Source organism: Topomyia yanbarensis, chromosome 2 (genome assembly GCF_030247195.1).
Source record: "Topomyia yanbarensis strain Yona2022 chromosome 2, ASM3024719v1, whole genome shotgun sequence".
In the NCBI taxonomy this organism is placed as follows: domain Eukaryota; kingdom Metazoa; phylum Arthropoda; class Insecta; order Diptera; family Culicidae; genus Topomyia; species Topomyia yanbarensis.
The window spans coordinates 454512222-454540089 of record NC_080671.1 but is presented as its reverse complement, the minus strand read 5'-3'; the positions used below and the strand labels follow the sequence as shown (position 1 = coordinate 454540089).

Below are 27868 nucleotides of genomic sequence, written 5' to 3'. Positions count from 1 at the left end.
ACCTTTCTCAGAGCGAAATTTAAAATAAGGAAAAATATACATGAGAAATAAGTAATAAAAAGAATTTAAAATTATTATGAAATAGAAATAAGTGATTATAATTATTAAAAGTTGGAAATTGTTTAACAAAAAATGATCCCAATATTTTATGAATAAAATGCCATCAAAACTTTTTGCATTTCATTTGTTATGACCTCGTCCCAATTAACGAAATCGATTTTTCCTCCTGAGGAGTTTCTGGCAGGATTTGCAACAGATCGACCCAACTCCGAACAAAACTGGTCCATTAGCACAGAATCTGCTGCAGATGTAAGCCTCCCAGAAGACGTCATATCTTTCCCCAAGGGAAGTGCACGATCTTATTCGAAAAAACGGCAAGGTCGTAAACGCCGATCGACCCAAATTTTGACCGATTCCCCAATCAAAGCAGCATTGGAGGAGGAGAAAAATGAAAGCAAACGTAAGTGTTCGCTGGCGGAGGAAAAAAAACAGTTAGAGCTGGTAAAAGGTTAACTAAAGCTGCCGAAACTAAGTCTACAAAGGATAAAACAGTGGATTTTGTTTTCTTTACGTATATTCGAAAAATGATATTTTTAATTAATAAAGGTTTTCCAATGATAGTGTTTCATTTATTTTACCAAACTCGGCCAACCTACCCCAGCTCTGGGGTTGGTTGGCCGATTTTTTTCCGCATTTGTTTGCTTATAACTTTCCCTGATTTTTTTATGGATACATAAAATTACATATGTGCTCAAGGGATGTACCTTCATAATAGCGCAAACCGTTTTTCAAAAAGTTTAATCAGGATGAGTGCAGAAATTCCAAAAGCAAAACTCGGCCAACCAGCCCCGGTCTCCCCTATATAATTTGTACGGTATCTACCGAAGACAAATAAACAAATAATAATAGGTACACCAATATCGCTAGGCCGGCTCCACTAAATAAGCCAAACTGACATCCCTAGCTTAAGAGGATCGTCTTATATAATTGTTGCAAAAAGAAGCTAATGTTTAATAATTTTTTTGAAGCAGTAAAATCACTTAGAAATGTGCGCTATTCTGCAAAATGTATTAAGTTTTCATCTATAAAATAAAAATTTTCGAATGTAAGGTGTCAAAAATGGCGTCCAAAATAGCGGCTTTCTCGGAACAAGATTTTTCTAATTTGCTTGCATTCTCATTTTTGAACCATTCGATTGGTTGAATGGTTCGGGTTCGGGTTTTGCCCGCTTAAAAGAAGACAACATTCTTGGGCGCTGTAACCTACAAAATCGTAATATTTTGATCATTAACATTAATCATTTTTTTCAGCCGGTAAAAGTGGAAAAATCATGTGAAAAAATGATACTTCATTTTCAAGTGGGCGCCATTTTGTTTCTATATCGATTTTTTCATGTTTTTTTTAGGTTGGGCGCCTCTACGGAATGTAATCTTCAAGATCGTTTTGGTTTGCTGCTTGCAAACGACGAATTGCGACCTGTATTATGCCCGTAGATGAGGTCGGTTTTCAAAACACCTTTTGCTGGAGCCGCCATTTTGGACGCCATTTTTGGTACCTTACACTCGAAAATTTTTATTTTATTGGCGAAACCTTAATAAACCTTTTTCAGAATAGCGCACATGTCTAAGTCATTTTACTTCTTAAAAAAAATTATCAATCTAGGTACTTTTTGCACAATTGAGTAGTTTATGTCGTTTCTGCTTACGTTATGTGATAGGATGCGCTTTTCCATATTTTGAACATCTTGCGGCAATATACATGAAACTAGAGCTGCTTTATGACGACACATAAATGTCCGTACCATAAAATATCCTCATCCCAGTAAATTACATCCGGAATGAGATTTGGAATATGGGTTGATTTATGATGGAATTCCAACCGAAGGCAACAACCCATCCTGAATGAATCGGTTGTTACATTTATTTTTATTTTACTGTACTAGTTTGTTTTTGTTATATTTATTTCTGTATTTATTGTTAAGTTCTGTATTGTGTATTCATTTGAAAAGATATGGGGTTTTTATGCCTATTTGAGTATAGTTAATGTTGGCTTTTCCCCATCCCTTCATATTCATTAAGACCAACTAGGTCAGATGAAAATAAATAAATAAATAAATAAAATTTGCGCTTAAATTCTAAATGAAAACATTCCGATCGCGATGAGTAGGGAATCTGCTGTCCAAACGAGTGAAACAGAGAGTTGTGAGAGAAGGAGTTTTAACTTTTCTTGGTGGAAACCAATGAGTAAAATGTATGGACGCAAACAGTTTTTTTAGATTTTATTTGAAAATTTTCAAGTAAGTATCTAAATAAACTTTTACAAACTGTTCCCATATTTTTTCTGCATCAAATGTGTATTCATTTTACAACCACAATATTATAATGTCTCCAAAATCCCAAGTTTTAATTTTTTTTTCCATACATTTAAATTCACCATAGCCACCACTGAAGCAGTGCCGCCTTTTAAATATTTCCATCAAAGTATTACCTAATTATATAAGAGGACCCCCTTAATAAAAGAATCACTGCAGTAGCTGCTAACATTTACCAGCACTGCAGCTGGGTGAAGCCAATCGTCATTGTCCCTGCGCGCGGGTCGGAATGAATCGTTCGCTTTTCGCAATCAGCAGCAGCAAATTAAAATGTGCAGAAGATTTAGTGAAATAAAACACGGAAAAATAAAATTATTTTTTTGTTTCCATTTATAATATATCTGGAGAAAATTTAGAATAGGACGTAAGTAACATTGAGAGCCTCTCTTTGTTTACTTTCTCTTTCGATCATTACGACGTCACTAAACACTTTGCACTAATTTACCAACCCATATCGAAAACCGATGGTTATTTTTAGAATATTATGCATAGCGTAGAGCACTAACTGTTAAAACAACCGAGTAATGAACAGAAGAGAAAGACCCTAAAGAGAATCTCTTATTGTTACCTACGTCCTATTCTAAATTTTCTCTAGAATGTTCAAGAATCCGATGTTCAGGTAGCAATATACATGAATATTGGATTTTTGAACACAGATTAGAAATGGTAGGTGTTAAGTCAGAGAGAACTAAATAGTAAAATCTAAAAGAAATATTTGCATTGGATAAAGAATTTCTTTAGCTAAATTTTACTTTTGCCAGATTTGGAAAATGGTTCCATAAGCCAGAATTATGACATAAATTGATTTCGTTCTGTAACGCAAGGAGGCGACTCGTTTTTCCTAAAATCAATAAAATGGTCCTGTTTGACTAAACACCGCCAATATGTGCAGCCCTGTAAGAGAAGGATCAATAAGGCAAACAAAAATGAACTCCGGTAGTCACAAATCCACTGTAATACTGTGGTAATATTTTTCCCGCCAATCCATTGGTAACTATCATTACCTTGTTTGTGTAATGTGGAAGTGAAATTTGTACCTAATTCATAACATTGTTTAAACCGTTTTCTTCTAGTAACGAATAACTTCTGTTGTGTTAACTGAAAATCACCGTGAAGCCTTGGAATGATAGGTAGTAGTATTTGTCATTCCTGTTTTCTTAACGGGGATTTCGCATTTATTTTCCAAACTACACAATATTTCTATACCCTTTATCGTTGACTACTAAATTGATGCAAACGGTTTGGCTCACTATTTCGGAAGTTTTCATTGCTAACACCGTCAGACAACCTACCGACAGCCGTTTCAAATATTGAGCATCTACTGTGCTCCATAATTGTTGCATAATTAAATATCGTCAAACTTTCGGCGTCCAAGCTCTCGCACATCCACATGTTTTTCGCCGAAAAGCTTTCGGAGAGAAACCCGACAGAAGAGAATATATATTCGCGAGAGCATGAGAAACGCGTGGTGTGTATCGCACATATACCGGGAGCCGCATCAAGCGAGTAGCACGTGCTACCATGCGCATGCCTACTGCGAGAAACGAGACATAAGAAGGAGCATAATCGGCATTCTTTTATGCATGTGGTAAAACAGCTGATAACTTTTGTTGACAATTGCAGCGAGCCAAACCCACTGCGAAGGTGTCGAAACGTGCTATCAGCTCGATTGAACTTCGTTATCAATTAAACAGTATGAGCTGCTTTAAGCCGTGAGTAAGCTCCCCGCTGACTTGCTGGGTTGATTAATTTTCGTTTTGATTTTTAGTGGGGATTTGTTTTTCGGGCAGTAAACGTTCAGAAGTTTAAAGTACAACCGACTGAATTGACGTCTGATATGATTGAAAACATACTCACGCTACTGTTTGGCAGGTCGGTTTGTTTATAATAGCAATCGATTGAAAGGTTTGATTGCTTGTTGGCAGCTTGACACAATGAAGTCACGTTACAGAAGCTTTTACGTCACATTTTCTCCTATTTTTCTGATATGGCGCATTGGAAGTACTTTATATATCTTATCAAGCAAGTTGACAACGCACAAAATGTTCGGACAAACTTTTATCTATTGGAGTTATGTCAGAAGGAAGTGTTCTTGACGTGAGTTTTATGTTAGAAGGATTGAGTTTGATATGTAGCCGTTCTACGCATATTTGTCCCATGTATAAAGGGAATCCCATAGAACGTGGGACAAATATGCTTATAACGGCAGTATGAATGTTGCATGGTTATTTGAAATTTAAAAAAGATTTTGTTCTGCATTAAACTGGTTTGATTTGATCCTTTCTGTGCTGCAACTATACCCAATTTATCGAATAATTTTGACTATAAAAGCTTCACACCCTACTGGCATCCACAGAAATAATAATATAATTGCCGATTGATGAATGTTAATGGTATCGTTAACATTAATGATCACTCACCTGAGATTGTTTAATACTGGCAGTAAATTTAAACCTGCAATAAAAAAAGAAACGAACAGACGGGGTCAGACTTGTACTCAATCGCACGGAAATTATTTATCGTTTCACAGTAATTAGTAAAGGTTAATTTTCACAAAGAAAGCTCATCAAATCACATAAATCTTCTATCCCGCACCGGTCGCACGTATGCACAGTCCATCAGGATTACCCTATTCATTTGCTCAACACATTATATGGTCTAGTAATCGAAACCACTCACACTGTATTGGGCCACCGGAGCCGTTTGTGTCCAATTGATTGTGCAGTTTCACCATAGTCCCAAACCCGTTGGCACCGGCGGCTTTAGCGGTATCCATCGCTACGGTCACGGTTATCTGTTGCATCACAGTCATAGTGTTTTGATATGTAATGTTTTTCGCATGTTTTTCCCCGTTCGCAAAACTGTCCAAAATCTTTCAGGTTCGTTATTTTCTTCTGTTTCTGTTGGTAAGTTTACGGTAAAATGCACACGCGCCCGATTCAATCACGTCTGGATTTTCGCAGTACTAATTGTAGACTGGCGATTGCATATAGGTCCCAGCAGAAAGCGACACAGTCCGTGCCTGTTCGTCAGACGATGAGTACCTCGATTGGCCATAGTGCGATAAGACAGGTATGATAAAAAACCGTTTACCTGGCACGACGACGACAACGGCGGTGCGGGATGTGTATCATTTTGGGGAAGCTCAAACACCGGACTGTTTACCCGCGGAGGAATACTTCAAGTGTGTTTTGTTCCGTACAATGGGAAAGGCAAGGAGGCCCTCATTTTTGCTATTGGCAATTGTATGTCATGAATCATTGATTCCGTACAGTCATGATTTGTTATTGCGAGTTTTTCCGAGATTTGTTTCTACGTGTTCTTCCGTTTGAATGATAGTGTAGTTTAAACTAAGGTGTATTCGAATTAACATTTTGGATCAAGGGTTAAATAATCTTACAAGAGTTAGTGATATGAGATCTGTGTTCAGCATTGTTAAGTGATAAGTGATCTAATCAGCAATACTTTAATGTATTCATGTTCTCAATATTTTAAGATCTATTGATGTTCTGATATTTACTGAAAGTTTTATAATAAACACTAAGAACTAAAAGTCTGTTGAATATAATTACAATATAAATTCAGCTACGGATCAATCACATGCTATCTCTTATGACTATGGGACTGTTGTTAATTTTGTTATAAAATACCAACTAGCAATCATGTAATGATGCATACATAGGCACTGCATTTAATTGAATAGCAGTATTGAGCTGAATATTCAGGTAGAATAGTGCAGAACAATCAATATAGAGCGATGATGAGTCATCGTAAAAGTGAAGGTACATTTGCTTTAGATCAATATCAATGCTCCATAAAATCACAGGTATGTATCGTTGGATTACATAAGTTATGGAATTTGTGTTTCGTAACTTAACTTATAGCGTTTTGGTTTTTCTTGGTGCTGCACCGGTGTAGTGCAAAGCAAGAGATAGACGGATTACACCCAAGTTTGAACTAAAGACTACACCGGTGTCTTGCACTGACAAAATCGAAAATGCCATTGGTAACAAGACTAAGCTAGCTTTGGATTGACGGTAGCACCAAAAAACGGAAACACAATTTCTGTTCCTACCCAACTCCTAGTCAACCATGCTGTCCCACAAGAAAAGGAGCTCATTTTAAGCTGATGAGAACTAATGAAATCGAAATATTTAGTTTGGCTTCCCGAGCAAAGTCCAACATCAAAATTACAGCAAATAAACAACATATTTTGATATAAAGCATCAAATTGAAATCTTATTTTGATATCAGTTTAAACTTTTTCAGCTATGGCATCATATTTTGATCTCATTTTGATGTGCTTACATTTTTAGAAAAAAACTGTTTGTTTCTATTTCTTTGACAAACATCAAATTGATTACTTATTTTGTTTTCAATAAAATATTTCACCATCTCAATGAGTTTTCAATTAGCTTTCAATGATAGCATAAACAGTTTTCTGTTTGATGTCATAGTGCAATTTTTCTGCTTTCGATTTTGATCTTTTAACCGTTAAAACGACCAAAATGATAACAACCTGAGCAATCTTTCCCTACTACATCACAACATCAAGTTTAGTTCTCAATTTGTTATCAGACTCTGCTCGGCTTAGCAAACCAATGCAAGATGCACAATGCTATATGTCTCCTTGCGGGATATCACGCCTTACTAGGGGTTTGCTCAGGTACACAAATTGTGGCCTAATTTTTTGGAGCTAGCGTCAATCCGGCGCTAGCTTAGTCTTGTTACTAAGTTAGTGTCGGATTCTGATAAGACGATGATCAGCATGAATAATCAATTCACTACAAATGAGACTGATAAATTGAAGCAGACGGACTTGCGGGATCGTTTACAATTAATAATAAAAATAAAAAAATAAGCATTCAGAATTAGTCATATTGTATATATGTACATATATTTCTATTTCTATATGTATTGTATATTTCCGCAGCAATCTCAGAGCCTCACTTGATCCATGAAAAAAACTCGACATTGGAGCAATTTAGCTTCCGACTCCTTACTTGCATTGCGTCATTCTCTGCAATTATTGTGCCGTCGGCTACGGCCTCTGCATACTTGAGCCATTGAGCCCCGATATTTCCCAGCGCTAAATAATCACAATCCGTTTAGCTCTGGTTTCCGTGAGCTATTTAACTCCTGTTTCCGCGAGCCATTTAGCTCCCAGCTTTATCATGATCTACTCGGATAGTCCGCGGAGGTGAACTCATCATACTCCGACTGAGAGTTTAACGGCGGAGGAATTTCTCCCGAAACCGATACCTGTTTCTTTGAGTCATTTAGAACCCAGCTTTATCGAGATGTACTCGGTTATTTCCCGGCGTTGAAAATTACCCTACTCCGATCGAGCCTTTAGCGCCCCACTTCGTCGCAATCCACTCGATAACTTGATACTCGACCAGCCGGTAGGTTAATTCTGATGTTTTGTGGTTCGAATTCTCCCTGTCAGTAGCTAACAGCTAACTGGGTTGCTAGCTAGACACCAAATTCAAAAAATGACATGCAACTTACTTGTACATTGAAACAACTGGTTCGCGACTGACATTCCGGTGGTGTAGATGTTCGTTTTCTACTGATAAGGTCTAAGGTGAACCGTGTCTAGTTAGCGGCACACTCAGCTGTTAGCTACTGACAAGGAGAATTCGAAACACAAAACATCAGAGTTAACCTTATGTTGGTTTTTGCACCAATTCCATAAATTCGAGGGTTTCCTCCCATTTAGCTCCTTAGGTAGTAGAATTAGCCGATAGGTGCCGAGCTCTATCAAGCGATTCCTAGCGGAGCGTAGCTTCCGGTTCGCTGGTGCCTCCTCGAACTACTTGAACTAATCCCCGGTGGTGCATCTAGCCTGATCCATGGCGACCGGTAAGGTGCACCTATTCATACTGTGGTCATTAGTTTGTTGTTCTCTTCTCCATTTCCTATGCAGTTCCACTAGTATCTGTGCGACTATTTTACTGGCGGTATTGCACGTCCTTCCTTTTTTACACATCTCTATTCTCTACGCTAAGGGACGGAATCTCTGCAGGATTGCAGCTTGGGGACAGCATCTCTCTATGCCGCTATGGGGCTCATTTTAGGGATGCAGTAAATCACTCGCCGTGGCCGACTATACAGATTTTATACACAAGAATAACGTAACTAAATAGCTTTCTGCTCTCAATATTCGTGTACTCGGAAACTCATCGCATAAAAACATATTCAGTTCGTAGTCATATTGCATGCTTGTGGAAAATCCTATAGCAAATACCTGTTCTTCATTTCAATTCCATGATACTCATGGACGCGTGGTTGAGGCGGTGGTCATCCTTTAAGAAGGTATCACATCAACCTTTCCTATCCTTAGGGCTTCCATCTATTATCGTTTGATGATGAAACAAAAGCTTCAACAGTCATGTTTGTTCATGTGGGTTCGCGGCAAAGCAAGCTGTTTACTGCTTCAATCAGTCGTTCGAGATTCCTGCGTGGTGATGTTTGGTGTGGAATAACTTAGTTACAAGTGGTGGGTCGACGGGCCGTTTTTCTAGGCGGCATGTTATTCAGTACTGTAGTAGTATAAGTGGTTTTTTAAAGGATAAAGAGGTCTAGAGGACATTTTCCCCATATTGCTATACTGCCCATTATCGCATATTTGTTTCATTTTGTATGGGATCTCCTATTTTTATGGGATTGATTTGCGATCATAGGCAGTATACAAAACACATAAGAAATAAACAAAAATGAGAATTTTCCACCTGGAAGCCATGATGAAGCTGTATTTCTTGACGATTCCATTACTGATTTAATCATTAAAATCGGTCAATTGGGTCGCCGGTAAAAAAAATTGGAACCAAGCGGTATAAAAATTTTAAATGCTAATATTAAGTCAATACAAAATGTCCCAAAAATTCATCTGAATTTGATTTTGTAATGTAAAGTACTACTGAAAAGTGGATCTTCCATTGAAATTTAACCTATTTTGGGGGGGCGTTTGGGAACATTTGACTCATCTAGCAGCTGTGATAGCAGTGACATTTTTTTTTTGCGAATGGATTTCCTACCCGTTCTTTTGAATTAGGTCCGATTGCAAAATGGCACGGTCGCAAACCTGAGCTGGAGTTTCTATGAACATGCTTATATACATATTTCGAACGTCAAGTGTGGCAATTTGACGCGAAGGCTCGGAAGCTTCGTTTCATTGACTAATCCAGAGAAAATGCAAAGGATATCGTTCCACTCGTAGTCGAACAGTCGATAAGACAACACCGTTTTCATCAACTGCCTCACTCGGTGCATTGTGTTGTAGAGAAAATTTATTACCTTTGATTTCAATGTCTTTTGTGTGGTCCATAGTGTGAAATACGTCAGCATGTGTGTGGCAGCCAGAGTTGAAAATATTCAAATTCATTGAATGAAAATTGATCATATTCAGCCGCATTCATTTTCAATATTCAGTGACGCAGAACGTGACGTGAAAACGTCAAACGAACAAACCGCCCATTCATCCATGCAGATTTTCATTCGTCTCCGATTATTACACGAAGCGAACGTGCAGCAACGAATCAAACGCATCAAAGTAGGCCCTGGTACAATGTAAGCGATGATGAATGTTGTTTCATATGCTTCACCGGCATTTTATAACATTTTCCTAGATAATTAGTGAAATGAATAGATTGTACGATATTCAACTGAATGAATGACATGGATATTTGAATAAATATTTTTTCTATCCACCGAGAGACGCATCAGGTTCATTTTCAGCCGTCAAAAAGAGCTTCGATTATTTTTAAATCTGGTGGCAGCATTGTAGTTCTTTGTACATTTGGTGAGGCAGCCGAACCGTTTCATTGTTGATAATCTTAAGAACTTATATTAGGGGTCGTACACTAATTACGTAAGGCTTTTTTAAAACTTCTCAACCTCCTCCTTCCCCCAGATAAGAGTTCGTAAGATTTTGGCAAACTCCCCCTCCTCCCTACATAAGATCTTATCATGATTTTCGTATTAAACAAATTATATTGTTAATTCAATAAATAAGATAGCGAAAATGATACTCATGGAATTAATTGAAGAAAATTCATGACAAAATTGAACTACAATAATATTATTTGCATCCCAGTGGAACAACTATTGGGACATATTCAGACACTCCGATTTGGTCTACTTAATCTGCTTCGGTACAGTCAACATCCTTTGAATCTATTTCCTTGTGATGTAGAACTCAAAAGAATTTATAACCTCTTCTGGCGTGAATTTATTCTGAGCTCCAACTGTGACGATTATCGTACGCATAGCTCCGAAATCTTCGAATTTTCTTGAAGTAAAATACCATTCGCACTCTGGAAATATTCGGCCTACAAAATCTTTCACAATCGTATACATTTTCCGAATACCAACACGAAGGGTATCAGTACTTCTTAACTTGTAAAGCTGATTTGTGACTCTAGTTCCCGAACTGAACAACGTGCCACCAAGAGTCAAGAAATTGATATAATTGCTCTAACACTATCGACAATTAAGCCGCTCCTCAAGTTGGCAACAATAAAATTCCATTACTTATTTAATAATCCTATCCTGCCGTTGGGACACACTACAATTCGAGGTCCTCCCTTCCTTGAGCATGATGTACAATATGTGCCAATTTTGTTTGAGGTACAAAATGTACATTGCACAAATTAGAAATAGTTCCCTTTTCTTATGTAAAAAAATATTTTTCGTTTTGATTTAATTGTTCATACTTTTTTATGATATTACGTAAGAAAGAACAAAACCTCCCTCCTCAGATAAGAATTTAAAACACCCCTCCCCCCATATTCCATTACGTAATTAGTGTATGGCCCCTTACTGATACGGTGTACTGAGCCCGTACAAAAATGCCCCAAGACGGGGCTGAAACAAGTGATCCTCTTCCATGGATGGCAAACTTTCCCCTGCAATTTAAATTTGTCTCTCACGTCGAAAGGTATACCCAGATAACTCAACCATGGAGGGTGTTCTTTCGGCCCAAACTAAATAAGTCTTTCAATGGTATTCGTGTTTCTCGTGATCTGATCTGGGATCTGGAGTAATATTCGGCTGTGACCGAAATCTGAGAGGTATGACCTAGGCGCTTGCGCGTAGTCGTTGTAGCCTGAAGCAAGGAAACGCGATTTTTTGCGATGATCGCTGTACGACGTATTATAGTGTCTACGTCCCAGCTCGGGACGTGGAAGTAAATGGCGTCGTTTTCGAAACGATTCTCATGTTGGAAGACTTGGTGAGGCATGGAGTAAGATATTTTAAAAACTTCTTAATTCCTAATATTAACGGTGCTGAAATCCCCTTTTCTGTAATAAAGACCGGTAAAAATGATTGCATCGAGTTGAACTCGTTTCGCGTAACCTTCACTGGATCAATTCTTCCTGATCACGTCACGATGGGAAGGCATTGTCTACTTGTACGCTTGTTTATACCGTGTGTCATGAACTGTCTCAATTGCAAAAAGGTGGAGAGGGTTCTTATAAAGTAAGATCGTGCCCTGCGTATAATCTACGCGGGACCTAACTTAAGCGTTTCCTTAAGGAGCGCACAAAGCGCTCTTTTGCAGAAATGTCGAAGAACGCGTCACCACCTGTTCTTTTAGAAAATTCTTATGCTAACTTGCCATCTAACGAGCCAGACTCTGACAAGCCAAAAAAAGGAACATACTTATACTTTTGCCGTAGCATCCCGGAAGAGGAGAAATATTACCTCCCCTAGATTGCCTTGTAAGGGTTCTCTCTGGGAAACAACACTTAGCTTTGAATTTCAACAAGGATCACCCACCACTTCCAGAAACATCGAAAGCCTCAAGTATATATTTTAAACAGTACCTCAGCCCAGTGCTGGATTGATGAAATCTTTTGACATCGTAGATTTAATTTTCACAACTTTCAATTTTCTTAAAAGTGTTTTGATCACTTTTCCCACTATTTTGAGGACATTTTCGCTACTTGCAGCGATCTATCCACCGGTGGCTAATCTATCGAACAAGCGTTCGTCACTGTCCTACAGTTGTGCTGCAGAATTATCCTCCCGAAACGTGATGCCTGCATAATTTTAATAAATAATTTTAAATACGACGCATTTGCAGTATGCGAAATAATGCTTATTTCAGAAATAGACCTTACCCTCCATGGTTGGAACGAGGAGATTCCTACGGAGGAGTAGTTTTGAGGATTAAAAGTGCTATTCTTTCAATAGACTTACCCTTTCCTCAACACCAAGGATTGATTTCGTCGTTTGTTCAAAATACCTTTCCATTGCTTCCATATACAGTTCCCCAAGAGCCTCGGTGGGCACCGATTTCTTTATATCACGGAACTCTTACCCGCACCGCGGAGTATTCTAGGAGACTTCAACTCCCACGGTACGGCATGAGGTTTTCTTCACTATGATAACAGATTAATGCCGGTTTATTGGCGGGTTAACAAGGGAAACAGCGATGATCTCTTTGGGATAAAGCCCGACGTATGTATAACCAAAACAGTACCAATAAGAGCGTTGAATATTGAAACCATGCGATATTCACTTTCGTTAAGAATACCTATCCGGACGCTTTTCCGGCACTTCTTACTCGCTCTCTTCAACTTCCTGAAGAATCTAGCAGATTTCGCAAAAAATCGCTAGTTAAATTTACTTGATGAGTACCTTGAAGGTAACATTGTTCTTCCCGATTGGAGTCAAGTGAAAGTCATCGCTACGTCAAAGCGAGGGAAACCAGCCTCCGACCACAACTCGTATCGGTCGATTAAAATGCTGTGCTGCATCCAAAAGTTGAATTTCAACCACAGTTGATGATAAATGGTGCTTTTAAACTTTGCTGGCAGTTTTGAAAGTTTCCTTGTACTTTTTAATCACTAGCACCACAGTTCTTTTAGCACATTCCAGCCGTTTTACTGATATATTTTGGGGGTGCACAATATTTTTTCTGTTCACCGGAACCACATTAGTTCAGGTTCAAGTTTATCAGCAACAAGCCGTTTTAACAACATTGTATATCCGACCACTGGGAGCGTCACGATCGCTAAAAATAAGTGTCCCATTTCTACGTAATCTGGTCTATATCATATTGATTTAAATTAATAGCATTCTAGTCCCACATTAACCACTCATATTTTGTCGTGACTAAGGCTCGCCTTTCAATATAGAGGCCCCATTGCAAAATTTCAGAAAAAAACAGGAGGTAGAGTTTTTGGAAGTTAATAGCCTTCATTGTATTGTACGTAATTACACAATGTTTGCATTATTTAGACGCTAAAAAGGAACATCAATGATGTATTAAATTACGAAGTATGTATGACTTCTATAAACAACGCAAAAATTGATTTTCTGAAAATCTTTCGAAGGCAACGGTGAAAACTGAAATATGGAGCACCTAAGAGGTTTAATCGAATATTGGGAATTTATATTAGACCCGCTTGTATTTTTGTAATTGATTCATCATTCCCTAGTCGAATGGGAAGCATGGTGCGGTAAGAAGGCTATCTAAATTTTCATCGTCCATATATTGTTGCACATGATCTTTTTTGTTAATTAGCCTTATTCTGCATTATGATGATAATGATTCGTTGAACAGATGTTTTTGGAAAACCGATAGAAGTTGACAGAATTAACTCATTGCAGATTCTCCTGGTATTCAGAAATTTATGTAGTTGCATACTAGTATCAGGCCTAAGATCAATGGAAGCGTCTGTTTCTCGTATCAACCCTTTTTTAGCGAATCCCGGTAGGGTAGAAGCACTGTTCTTCGCCCCATCTCTAGATTTCTCCATTCTAGTGGAACATTTTATAATTATTTTTAGTTGTATTTGATGAGCTAGTTCAAACAAAAGAAATGCACATGATACATTTGTTAATGGAGTAATATTTCACAAATAATTTACGATCAAAAAGTATTCGGGAGTCTGGTTTCTCATCTTGCTCATTTCAATAGCTATATCAGGGTAAGTAATAAAATTTACCCGTGCGCCGCTTTGTCTATTTGTAAAAGCAAAAATTTACTCCTTCTACTCAGTGTGCGAAACTTAAACAAATAATGAATGACAATGCAAAACAAGTTGACTTCTCGAAATGTTCGGTAAGATCATCGATTCGTGAAGTGGAGCAACATGAAGCTCAACGTAGCCGAAGTTAATGCTGTGCAAATCCACTATCTACGTCATGCGGTACAAATTTCAAAAACATTAGTCGAGCAGAATCATTTGCTTTGTAGAACAACTTGAAACACGTCGTCGAATAGATTGACATTTCTACAGCATCCCAACATATACAGAATAATGACAGTATTAAAATAAAACTACATGACTTTGCACCACGTACTAGTTCTGCCGCTATCAAACAGCTCTTGTTTCAATACGGTGAGGTGGATAGTGTTAAGGAAGATACATGGAGGAACTTCTTCCCAGGACTTCGCAACGGCGTTCATGTGTTGAGAATGCATTCGACAAAACCTATTCCCTCCTTCTTGACACTCCCAAGCAACGAACACTGGTCACGTATCCAGGGCAGATTCCTACGTGATCAGTCGATACACGACGGAAGACCTTGGGCAGAGGTTGCAACGGAAATTCAACTTGTGACGACCAAAGCCGTTATTTAACCATCGTATGCTAAACAACAACCGGTTGTTAAACCAACGACTGCGGTCCAGGCAGTACCAAACAATAACGATCGGGCCCAGTACCACTAAATCAACTACCAAGTAGTAACAACGATTATACCAAATACCTCCAAATCAACAACCAACACCACCTATAAAGAATCAAATACCGATGAAGAAGGATTTACAACAGCGACCTGTAAGTACAAGAAACAAACAAGAACATCCGACTGTGCGCATCATTAATGCAGTACCAATGACGAGATGAACGTGAACGAAAATGCGAGAGAAGACGGACCGAATGATCCCCAAGGTGCGGCAGATAATGCAGCTGATGTTTCACCGCCAAGAAAGAGGATCTCAACACGCAGCGCAGTAGCAAGCTGCGTCAACAAGACCCGATGGCTACATAAAAGTTAAGTTTAATTTTTGCATATTGTAAAAATCATAACAGACCCATGGCTCAGTTATACTAACGCATTGAGCCGTGTCAAATAAACAAGAAGGAAAAAAAGTATTCATATCTGTGGTACACCTTTTTTAGTTTATGGGGGAACACTCATGAATGAATACATTTTTTTATTTTTATATATTTTGTAACATTTTGAAAGGTGACGAAAATTAGTTCCAATTTAAGAACGTTGTTAAACTTTGTGACTGGCTGAATCTCACTTGACTCTGTTTTCTTCTAATTTCGCCTTTGTATCATTTCCAGGCAAAGAAAACAGTTTCAGAACAATACCGTTTCGAAAGCATGTTAATTGCATCACTACAGCCGGTTTAACAGCTCCATTTCCCATTAGAGCTCTGAAATCGCCAGTAATTGTGCAATTAATATGTCTTCAGGACGTTTTTTGTTTCGATGATAGAGTTGAAAGCAACGTCTACGCCTGCCAATAGCTACTGAGTGGGTGTTTGTTTTTTTAGAGATGCAGATTTAACAACACGTCGAGTACCGGTATGGCTGAAGCCACAAACTAATTATGTCGGCACACAGTGTTGCTCTTGGAGGTTTAAAAAATATTTTTATCCAATCGTACATACTTCGAAAATCATTTCGTCGTAACTATATTGTATGAAATAGTGCATTGCGCTCAATATAAGCACTATACAAATTCGTGATCTTTCTCTCTTACTTGAAACGGTAGTATCAAAAAATTTGCATAGTACCTAAAACCGATGCTCATTTCTGTTCTATTTTTATTTCGGTTACCAATAATATATAATTATTTCTGGGATTTTTTGGAACACAACCCTAACCACAATGAAAGGCGACAGAAGCCATTTTCTAAGTAAATTAAGGACCTTCAACAAGTGTTGATATGAAGAACCCGTTCGTGGGGGAGGCAAGGAAGCAACTGACGTCGGAAAATTGGAATGATGCTAAAAAACCATTATAGGACTAGTAACATCAACAGTGTGTTACCGAAAAAATTGTATAATCGATACTCAGAAAACTCAATTAACTTAATACTCCTTGGTTCCAATAAAACCTACGAATCGCTCCTTTCCAGCGCAAGTAGCTTTACCCAATCAGACATACAAAACAAATTGCACCACTGCCGGTGTGGCGCACACTTTGAACCAGAAGTCACGTTCGCGCTGTCACTGTCGGGGCTTAGTAGGTGCCAAGTACGCATAAGACTGTGATTTATGAGTTAATTTTTGTGTGTCTGTTTTGACGACTCTGCGGCGTTTTCGCAACCTAGACTACACCGAGCGCCTCGTTTTGCCTGTGATCACCATCTGACCCGGACTCGGGTGAGGTAAAAAGATGCTATCACCATAATTTGATTGGAAAGATGAACTTGAACTTTTACGCGCTGCTAGCTAGTGGTATTATTTTTCGGAGAGCGTCGATTTGATGGAATGGACCCTTGAATTTTAACGATGGCTGCCAGCCTACACGGAGATAGATATATGAATCAGTTAATTTATGCAAATATTTAGTAAAAGGATTATTTATTTATACGAGTCAAAAGGCAATGACTTCGAATAATAAATATTTTCGTCGGCTGGCGCATCGGTTTAGAGCACACTTGGCCATTGATATTCTTATCAGTTATGGAAAGAACTACGCCACTTCACTATAGATAACATTAGAAAGAGAAAGAAACGTTTGGTAGTATTTCCACCTACGCTATCAGCGGTGTGTTTTTTTGCTATCAGAGCGACCTTGTTAAGGACGCTCCGAGGAACACACGGTATAATTGATAAAAAATAGGGAAGGGTTCATTTCCGAGCGACTTTTACCGTCAGAGGCTCAACATTGATAATCAGGTTGCTTTACAAGATGCAATCTTCAAAACAATTACAAATTATTCTCGACGTGAAATTCAGCTTGTTTCGCAATTTTTTTCGAAAATTCATTCCAAATAGATGAAAGAGGCCGACCGAAGACACTCTAATCTACTCGTAATCTCATTTATCTACAGCAAAACCCATCACAAAATAAGTGAACAGCTGTTTCTCAAGCCGAGCAATCTGTATTTACGACCCTACTATAATTTGGAATTGCTCAACATACAAAACAATGATATATAGCGATAATGGTCAGTTTAGACGCAAAAACGGGCCCGGAACTGGTCAGCCAGTGAGCACGTCGAAGGGGTTACTATTACGGGAAGATAATGCTAACTTATCGCTGTGAGGTGAAATGATGTAGGTAAATACAAACCCCAGTCGAAAAAAATTTCCTTTATCTACTGGAATAAATGCTGTAAGTTTGCATTTAATTTTAATTGACCATTACAGATTTTAGTTTACCACCGCTGCTGACAGTACTCAGAGCTACAATAGTTTTACTGTATCTTATCTCCACCTATTACGCGTTGCTATTTATATTTCTTCACAGTCAATGGAGTGACTGTTTTCAGCGTTGTACATAAAACTATTATCCTTCCAGGAAAAAATAGATTGTTTTCAGTTTTACAGAGCTCAGAAAATTTAGCGCTCTGCAGTGTTGTTGTTACTTTGAAACCTTTCTAATCCTTTTACCCGGTTTCGCAAGCTATTCATTTTCATTATACACTTGTCGTAGTATTTTGTAATTAGTTAACATTAATCAAACCCATGATTCTATGATTTAGTATTCATTCATTGGTACGTCCAGCAGAAACACCATAACGCGGAATGAAAACGCACCGAGCTGTAATCAAACTTTCCTATTAGATATCATTGCTCTTCAAGTACCTGCGTCCGTAGTCATATTCAATCACAGTCCTATGATATATTGGGCTACATTCCATACCTAAGCCTGGCTAGCTGGCTGGTTGACTAACAGAAGAACCTGTGCTGGGCTATAAGCCATTCATTTTAAACCTGCAATTCTGCTCACTAATGTGCCACTATTCGCGGATCGGCTTCTCGGCGGCAGGCCGGCTACTACTCGGGTGCTTGCTCTAATATCTTGTCGGTAATTTTTCATACTAACTGTCTCACTGCAAGCCTAATGGGCTCTAGCGTAGCTCAGATACCTACCTCCCGGTAGGGTACGTTTCGTCGGAAATTAAATCAATTTATCAAAATCGTAAACTAAACACTGGGTGGCATTGGAGTAAATTCGCGCTTTGCGATTGCCGATAGTGGTGCGACTTTGACATTTTGCAACCTTAGAGTTCATACGGTTCACTGCAGGAAGCTATATTGTTGCGGCGAACGCGTACGTACTATTTGTCAGCTGGTGACTGCAAGAAGCTTTTAAACACAGTGTGGAACTAGTGGACAGTTTGCAACAAGTATAATAGTTAAATGGCTGAAATTTCGTGATTTATAATGCCAAATTAATTTTTTAAATTTACCTAATCGAAGCGTTTTTATGAGCGCTGATTCTACAACTCGTGAGATTTCGAGATCAAGTTTAGCAGGGTAATACAGTTTAGTTTACTCCAACAATTTCATGAGTAATATGCTATAATATGCTAAATGATTTTTATACAATATCTTCCACATATTTTTATACGTTTAATTTAACTAAACCGGATCGCTGTTATGAAATATGAATTAAGCGACATTCTTAATATCACGTATCTCAATCGTGCGAAACATGAATCAAGAAAAGTCGAAGCTCGTTGCACTACGAGTATGCTGACAGGGATGGTTCTGATAGTTAGCGCATTCGTATCGTCCTTTTGTCTGTGCTTCCTGCCTCAGTGAACAGGACTGTGAATATATAAAAATTCATAAGCGATTTTAGAATGCTTTTATTTGCGAAATTCAGTTATGTTATTATCAATTCATCTTTCTGTATGTGAACTAGTTCACCACTTTATGAGCACTACTCATAAACCAAAGATTGATGTGTAATGGTTTTCCTAGAACCGGTATATTCATTAAGGGCATGTTTGAAACGGGTTCGACGAGTAGATGATGAAAACGGATGTTTGACGTCATTTTAAAAACAAAGATGGCGACTTGTGGTTGAACGAAATGGATAATGGAAATCGATGAGTAACGTCATTTTGAAGGCAAAGGTAACAACTAGAACTTCTAAAATTGGGTTTTTTCCAGGGAATCCCAGGATTTTTACTTCTTCAGGGATACTCGAATACCTGGAACTTATTTTTGCTACTTCCCGGGAATAGGGAATCCCGGGAAAACGTGTTTTTTTAATTTTTAACGATTTATTTTCTTAAAAGCAAACTTTGCGGATAATATCTTGATCTGCACATTTTTAAAATTATAGTTACGGTATACGCTGTCAACTAATTTAAAGATTAATTGTTTTCGACTTTAATACTATGTGCAAATGTAACAAATCTTTCAGGTATTAGCTCTTCAAGTATAGAATTACATTTGATGAAAATGATGAACCATCTCATCACAGATATGGTTTATTTCAACATATCGAATTTCCATCTACGGTTTTAATAGACCTATTGTAATAGTAATTCAACAGATAATGAAACATTATAAGGCTAATAGTATCACAAGTATCACATTACTAGCATCACACAATCCAGTTTATTGGCAAACAATCCCAATTACTTTCCACTGTCCTAATGTACCTCACCACACTATGCAAACAAACACTCTGCAGCAGCTAAAACATTCCATCGAAGATTTGAAATGAATAATACAATTTTGTACAGTAACTGAAGCAACTGCTCACAATTTCCATAATAGTCAAAAGAAACCAAGAAACACCATACAAATTAAGAAGGTATTGTTTGAACTGAGTGACAAGTTATCAACGTACAGTATTAATTCAATGATTTGTGTTACAGTAAACAGACATCTGCTGATTATTGCGCAAGAATCTTTTTTAAAGAGTACAATAAAATCAATCGGTTGTCAGAAGCGCACACAGGACGTGATTTTTTTTATTAAAATAGAAAGTACACATTTTTCAATGTTTTCTGTATGTCTGGGATTTCCCAGGAAGCTTAAAACACGCGGGAAATTAAAGCTCTAGTAGCGCCATCCGGTTGAGCAAAATATTCTATAACCACATCATCACTATAACTATACTATACCTAGTCTGTCTACTACACAATTTTCCTATTCTGAAAATACTAATATTATTGAGATTATAAAGAATTTATCTAAACCGGAAGTCGCTATCTTGGTTTACAAAATGGTTTCCGACATTGATTTCCGCCATCTACTTGAGATAGTTAATTTAAAAAAAAAATGCCTTTCTTCTTCCAGAATGGTTGGCAATGGCGTGTAAAACATTTCTTCGATCTCGTACAATCCCTTGACGATTGTAGGATTTGGAAGTTCGTAGAAAATCTCATACATTCTAAAATATAACAGAAATCAATAAGATTTCTCTGAATATTGCAGAATCTTTGTAAGTTTCGGATAAATTCTCTAAATTTAGTAACATTTCCTCAAATTGATTCATTAGAACTTTTGTAAGACTTTCTTGAAATTCGTAGAAGCTCTTTCAAGTTCTAAAACTTTTCTGATTTCTGAAATTGGTAGGAATTTCTTAAAGTTAATTTTTATGAGTTTCTTGTTTCTCCCCTAGGTTGACGGGTTTGACGGCATTACAAACTTCATCAAGCTGTACCTGATAGACAACTGCTTTAAGATGGTTATTGCATTACGCCTCGATAGTGGTGCATCGAGGAAACCGAGAGGGCTTATGGACATTTGTTATGTTTTGTGTTTTTTCATACTCCGCACCAGCCCAAACTAACAGTCAGCCACCAGCCTGTGCACATTGTCGAGGCAGGCTGGTGGATCGCCGTGGATTGGCCTTTTCAGTGGGGTGTGTTTGCAAACATTGTTCAACAGCTTAATGGTAGTGTTTGTGGGCACAGCTCGCAGTGCGGGTCATTGCGTGTCGATTTATTGGTCAGCTTCGTTATTGTGCGCAGGTCAATAAAATAAATAAATAAATGTAGAAGTAGAAACCTATTAGATAGTTTTTAGTACAATGGTTATGTGCTAGTCGATTGTCTATCTGTGTGTGTTCGTCTGAGAATTTGTGACAGCTGGATCAGGGAATAGATGTAGAACTGGCGCATATGATACTATAGTGGGTAAATCCAGTGTTCAATATTTACATTCGATTCTATTCATTCGGGATGATTGGATTGGTAAATTAAGGCACAATTAGTGAATCATCCATTCCCGGTCAGCATAGCATGATGAAATCCTGTTTTTGTTGTAGTTCTATTAATTTGCTTTTTCACTACTGATGTATAGCAAAAACAATATCGGTCAATTTATACACTTCTAGTTAATCTCTTTGCATCTTATTTCTTTATTCGGCATGTTATGAACCCGCCCGTTCCCTCACGATAACACAAACCTGGCCACAAACGCGAACATGCCAATGCAATCATCTTCACATATTAAAGCAAACCCACCGCTGCGCGATCATGAATCGGTCAAGTCCGGATGTCTACCCTCGGTTATAGAAGCCTAAACTCATACCTTCAGTTGGACCAATCAAACAATGACGCTTATACTCACTAGACAAAACGTTGCACGGCGACATGACCGGCAACTCTAGTGATATAGGGAAACTGACTCTTCTAGCATCTAGCGCTAAAAATTAACCATCAGACTCACGTTCCGCGCGCAATCATTCAAGAATAAAAGCGAATATGCCAATGGCCACACGATTATGACATCGGATTTATGAACGCCAAGTTACAGACACGCTAGCGCAAGCGACAAACACGTTAACATACAAATGCTCGAGTCCTTCGCGATCACACTTTCCACGCCAACAGACAGATATGCATCCCTGGACTCGAACGCTAAAACTCACACCTTCCACGCACACACCACCACAGGACTCATAATACAATGTCCCACGAAATAATTGCAGGTTTTCCTCTGGCAACCGGGGGAAGTACATCTCAAACGCTGAACTTATCATTTCAATGATGGCCTTGGATCTGCGTTGCCTGTGTTCAAGGCACCATAGCTTCGTCCGTCAGGTCAAGGATGTATGAAACCCGCTAGCCACCACCATCGGCCCTAGTTGCCCATAATGGGATAACAAAAAATGTATGAGTTTCTTGTGAGTTCAGCCACCTAGGAAGCAGTATGAGTTATTTTTGCCTTTCTCATATACTACCTATGATAGCAAAACAGTTCCATAACGATAGAAAATCCTGTTACCTACCGTTCGGCTCAGGTTGTCGAGATCCGAAAATGTCTGTGGGTCTATTTTTTAGAGAGCAGAAAAATGTTTAAAAACATACTGAACAAAAAAAAATGTACAAAAATTAATAACTCAGGAAACGGGTTTGGGCAGCCACTGGACCCGCTAAATTGACTAATCTTGCACGAAACCTGATTCCTCCCCGGCACTACCTTACAGCGTTACTTCGGTAGGGGTTTTCTATGTGCATTGCACACACTCTAATCCATCCACTTACACAATGTGGCAATTTCTGTATGGCAGTAGGAAAGCTGGTTGTGGATCGAGACAAACTGGGCGGCAAACTCCTTGTGCCACTTATCATTACAACTCGGCTCCATTGTGCCATTCAGTACCACAACTTTTTGAGCCCTTTGGCTCCCTTCACGTGCCATTTAGCACCACTTCCTCGTTAAGTTCCCGACATGTTCGCGAACTACTCAATCTAGTCCCCGACGATTGACCTCACCTACTCCGACGGAGAATTCCCCGGTAAGAGAAGTTTTCTCGAAGCCGAGTTGCCTAGGTCAGTTTGGCGATTCCGGTGGATCAGGGCGTTCGGTTCACTGGTGCCCCGACGATCCGCGACTGGTGGTGTCTCCCCGGCGAAAGAAGTTCTCCCGGTACCGATTCTTCTTTGGTTCCCGCCATATTTCTCTCAAGCCAACCGGTAAGGGTGACGTGGTCGGTCTGGCGATTCCGGATGGAGCGTGGCATCCGGTTTGCTGGCACTCCGACTAGCAATACCCGGTGCTCTGTCGCAGACTACTCGACTAGTCCCCGGCGGTGGATCTAGCTTACTCCGGCGGAGAGTTTCCCGGCTGTGATTGTTCTCTCGAAACCGTTGCTCACTGTTTATCATGCCATTTCCGTTGTAACGCGACCATGGTCTGCGTCACCACCCTTTTGACCGCGTTCTGCGTCTTTACCTCGCTTGTCATTCTGTAGACGACATTATCCGGATTAATGTACGTTCATCCCGTTCCGTTGCATGTCATTCCGAACCGCGGACATTCGAAAACGACATGCTCCGACACGTCGGGCACACCGGTGAAGCTGAACCGGACGTCGATTATCACTCGCAATTGCTTCAGTGCACGCTTTGATGCAATCTCGTGCCCAAGGGTGCAAAATGCCTACATTTTCTGCGGCTGTAATTTTTCTGCCTACATTCTCATTTCTCTTTCGTCGCTGCTGTCGCTCGCTATTGCTGGACGCCCAGCGCTGTACGGCAGTTTGTAAGCAAAGCAGTAACATGACAAAGAAATACTGCCCCCAGTACAGCCACCAGACGCGAGCGGTACAGCTTCTCTTTGCTTATTTTACACTTTTTAATATTTTTAATCTATTCAATATTTTCACTCACAACCGACAAAAATAAATGCGGTTCGTTTGCGCCACGACCGGCATCAACGCTTTCGTGTGCGGGCCTCTCCCTTTGACTACGCAGAGAAAAGTGTACAAAGTGAGAGAACAAACTTTACTACGCCACACTCTCACCGAGCAGTCGGAGTACAGCAGCAAAACAAAAATGTATTCTACTGCTCTACGGGAAAATGTACTCGGTTTGGCTACCGTTCTGGTAAGAGCTGTAGTGATGCGTCGCTGTAGCGGGCTGTACGGCTTGTGCAAATGTAAATATACCGAAAAAAATGTAGTTTACCAGTACCTTTGGAATCCCTGCTCGTGCCCCCGACGTCGATCTGGCATCTGCTGAACCACTTTGCAATTGCTGACCAACAACACATCCATCTTTCGATGAGCTATCTGCAGTTTGACCCCGTTCATCCTGATCACGATCGCTACTTTTACCCCATCGTATATCCCGTTCCAAAGAGATGGACCGAGAATAGAGCCCTGAGGAGCGCCCGCTGTGACTCTCATCTCTGTGAAGTTAGGGGAAGATGGGGTAAAACGCACCCCCGGGGCAAAATGCACCCCTTGATTATATCGAAAACAGCTGAAAATTTCTAGAAAACGGTATCACCGTTCGGAAGTCCGCCTTAGTAAATATACACTGTCAAAGTTTGATAACCGTACATCAATAGCAGCTCGAGAAACAAACAAAAAACAATAACGTGCTCTTCGCATGTAATTATTGTGGCTGGTGCAACAAGGATTTTCCGCTCTTATAAATACTGTTTTACTATTATATTAGAGCATTCCAGTTCTATTTATACCGTTGTTCATTTTTCTGTCGCACTACATATGAAACATTTACTAAATAATACACTTTTTGCTAAATTTATATCTCTGCTCCATCGGGGGCAAAATGCCCTCTTTTCTGATTTTGCTGGTTTTTAATCGAAAATAGAAAAATCGTTCTGAAAACCTACCAATTGCATAACCTAAGGCTATTTAATGGCACACTTTTGTGAAATCTCGTTAGAAAACAAAACTACTTGCTTGTTCGCCGAGCATTCTGCCCCGTTGTTGCGGTGCATTCTACCCCGTTGTCGTAGTGCATTATGCCCGTTGTTGTGGTGCATTTCGCCCCCGAACAGGTGCGTTTTGCCCCGCTTATTTTTCAAAAGGTGATTTTTAATGATTTTGAAAAATTGAATTATTTTCATGTTTTTGAATATTTTGCAAAGCGTTATGATTTTGATTACAGAGGAAAATGTTGGCTACACGATATCATTAATTAAATTCTCCCAATTGATGTTCTATAGCTTAGTTATGATCATATTTCCTTAGGGGGTGCGTTTTACCCCATCTTCCTCTATGTGCCTTTTGTCCCTCTCATATTGCACAACTCAGGGAGTAGCTCTACAGGATATGACATAGATAGTATGGGACCCTCATTCTGTGCAGCGCTGTGGCGATGGCTCCCCAACTGGCGCTGTTAAATGTATTTTCACATCGATCATGACCACAACGCAGTATCACTTCTGATTAGATGCCTTCTCGGCACTCTCGAGCTGTGTGTGTGTTTGTGTGTATGTGACAAAAACGTTACCTCTGTTTCTCATAGATGACTTGAGCGACTTGCACAAACGTAGTCTCAAATGAAAGATACAACCTTTCCATCGGCTCCCATTGATTTTTTGTCGATCGAAGCTCGGGTTCCGGAGTTATAGGATGAACTGGTACCACCATGATATCAAAATAATGCAAAACTTTTTAAAATGGGTGTTTAGATCAATAATGACTAACCAAAGTCGCTTTGATCACTCGAAAAAAAAATTCGCGAGAATCGACTTTGTTTGACTCAGTTGATTTGGAACATTTTTGCATTTCTCATAGAGAAGGGTTATGCCATCACTTTGAAAATCGTCAAACTAATTTAGGCCAAACATTTCTTTGGACCAAAATAGCTTTGCCGGGTTTTAGCAGGGGCGTAGCACATATATTATTTTCATGGAATTTTGAAAAACATTAAATAAACTTCCAGAGACTCCCTGATATTTGGAAAATTTCCCAGAAATCTTTACGTTATTCTTGAAACTTTGCAAATTTGGTAGCGACTCTTAAGATTTTAGTAATGGATGTTAGATTTTCTTGAAGTTTAAATTTTTTTGAAGCTCGCAAAACTACCCTGACTATGGCAGGATATGTGTGAAATATGTGAACATTCTGCAGTTCAAAGAAATTTTCAAAAGTTCGAAGTATTGATATAAATTCCATACGTTCTTCGAAGGTCATTTCCTGAAGTATATCTGACATTCTAAGCAGTTCTTTGGTAGTTTAGCTATCTCATGAAATTTGTACAACATTCCTAGAACTCCCCTATAGCTTGTGGTAATCAATATTCTTTTTGGTTTTTGATTTCGATTATAGAGTCATTCCCTCTTTTTTAGGTTTAGAAAAATCTCTAACCCTGCGTGCGAGGTTGAGAATCGAACCCAGGTGAGCTGCATAGAAGGCAAACAATTTACAAAGTATGCCATGCCCGTCCCGTCCCATCCCCATTCATGATGCATTTATGGTACTTTGTACTTTGCTGGAGTTTGTATAACTACTCCCTTGAAACCCACAAAACTTGCTATAAAATTTGTACCATTTTTTAGGTTAACAGAATAAAACTTTTTTTTACTGGTAGGTGTACGTACTATCGCAGACTTTGAAAATTCCCTTATAGAGATGCCCATAAATCATGTTACAAATTAGTTACCCAAACAACTTTTCGAAAAACTTTACTAGTTTTGGAAGCAATTACTGCTATCACATTTGATTGGCTATCCTTGACGTGTATATTAACTCTTTAACGACCACCGTTTTCAAATGAGTTTAAATAAATATAATCGAAAAAAAACTGTGGCAGTTCAAAACCGATAACAGATGAGTACTTCCGGTTTAGTATTGTTCTCGATAACCTTAACAATGTGGATATTTTTGGAACGGGCATGACGATTGGAATAATTCCATCGTCTGTACTGCCGATCTAAGCATAATTGTCCCATGTATATAGGGAATCCCATAGAACATGGGACAAATATGCTTATAACGGCAGTGTAACACGTGAAAGCTATCTAATTGGTACACCTTTCAAACGGTATATAGAAGGTAATATTCAAATGATCCATACGAATTTTATGGGCAGAAAATAAATCCCGGCCCACAAGCGCGGGCACTCTCCAAAGTTATTTTTTAGACACTAACGTACTATCTAAATCTAGAAAAAATAGAATATTTAAAAAATTTACAGTGGAAGAGCCCTTTAAATCATGAATTCGCTTTGCTGGAGCCCTGGCGCGACTGGTGGTGTCTCATCGCGGTTTACGCATTTTATATCCCGGCGGTGAATCTGACTGTACGCTGACGGAGAGTTCGCCGTCGAAAGAAGTTCTCCCAATACCAATTCTTATTTGGTTTCAGTACCACAACTTATTGAGCCCTTTGGCTCAATAAGACCTTTAGTTCTCTTCTTGGGCCATTTAGCACTACTTCCTTGATGAGCCATTCAGCTTCTCGACTTGTTCGCGAACTACTCGGTCTAGTCCCCGACGATTGACCTGACCTACTCCAACAGAGAGTTCTCCGGCGAGAGAAGTTCTTCCGAAACCGAGCCAATCAGCTAGATGCCGAGGTCAGTTCGGCGATTGCGGTGAAGCAGGGCGTCCGGTTCATTGGCGCCCCGATGACCCGCGACTGGTGATGTCTCGTCGCGGTCTACTCAGTCTAGTTCCCAGCGGTGAATCTAGCCTACGTTGACGGAGGGTTCCCTGGCGAAAATAGTTCTCCCAATACCGATTCTTCTTTGGTTATCGCTATTTTTCTATCGGAACAACCGGTGGGGTGCCGTGGTCGGTCTGGTGATTCCGGATGGAGCGTCACGTCCGGTTCGCTGGCG

At 39.2% G+C, this 27868-nt stretch overlaps 1 protein-coding gene across 8 annotated transcripts in view; it reads right to left on the bottom strand.

The window, feature by feature from the left end:
• Positions 1-27868, bottom strand: part of LOC131685859 (inverted formin-2) — a 231775-nt gene that overhangs the window by 25727 nt on the left and 178180 nt on the right. For 7 of the 8 annotated variants that reach the window (XM_058969866.1, XM_058969863.1, XM_058969869.1 and 4 more), the window contains one exon: positions 4792-4825. In XM_058969866.1, coding sequence (XP_058825849.1) covers positions 4792-4825 — 34 coding nt within the window. Of the gene's footprint in view, positions 1-4791; positions 4826-5050; positions 5276-27868 lie in introns of those variants that run through there. The other variant, XM_058969870.1, reaches the window with a different exon arrangement.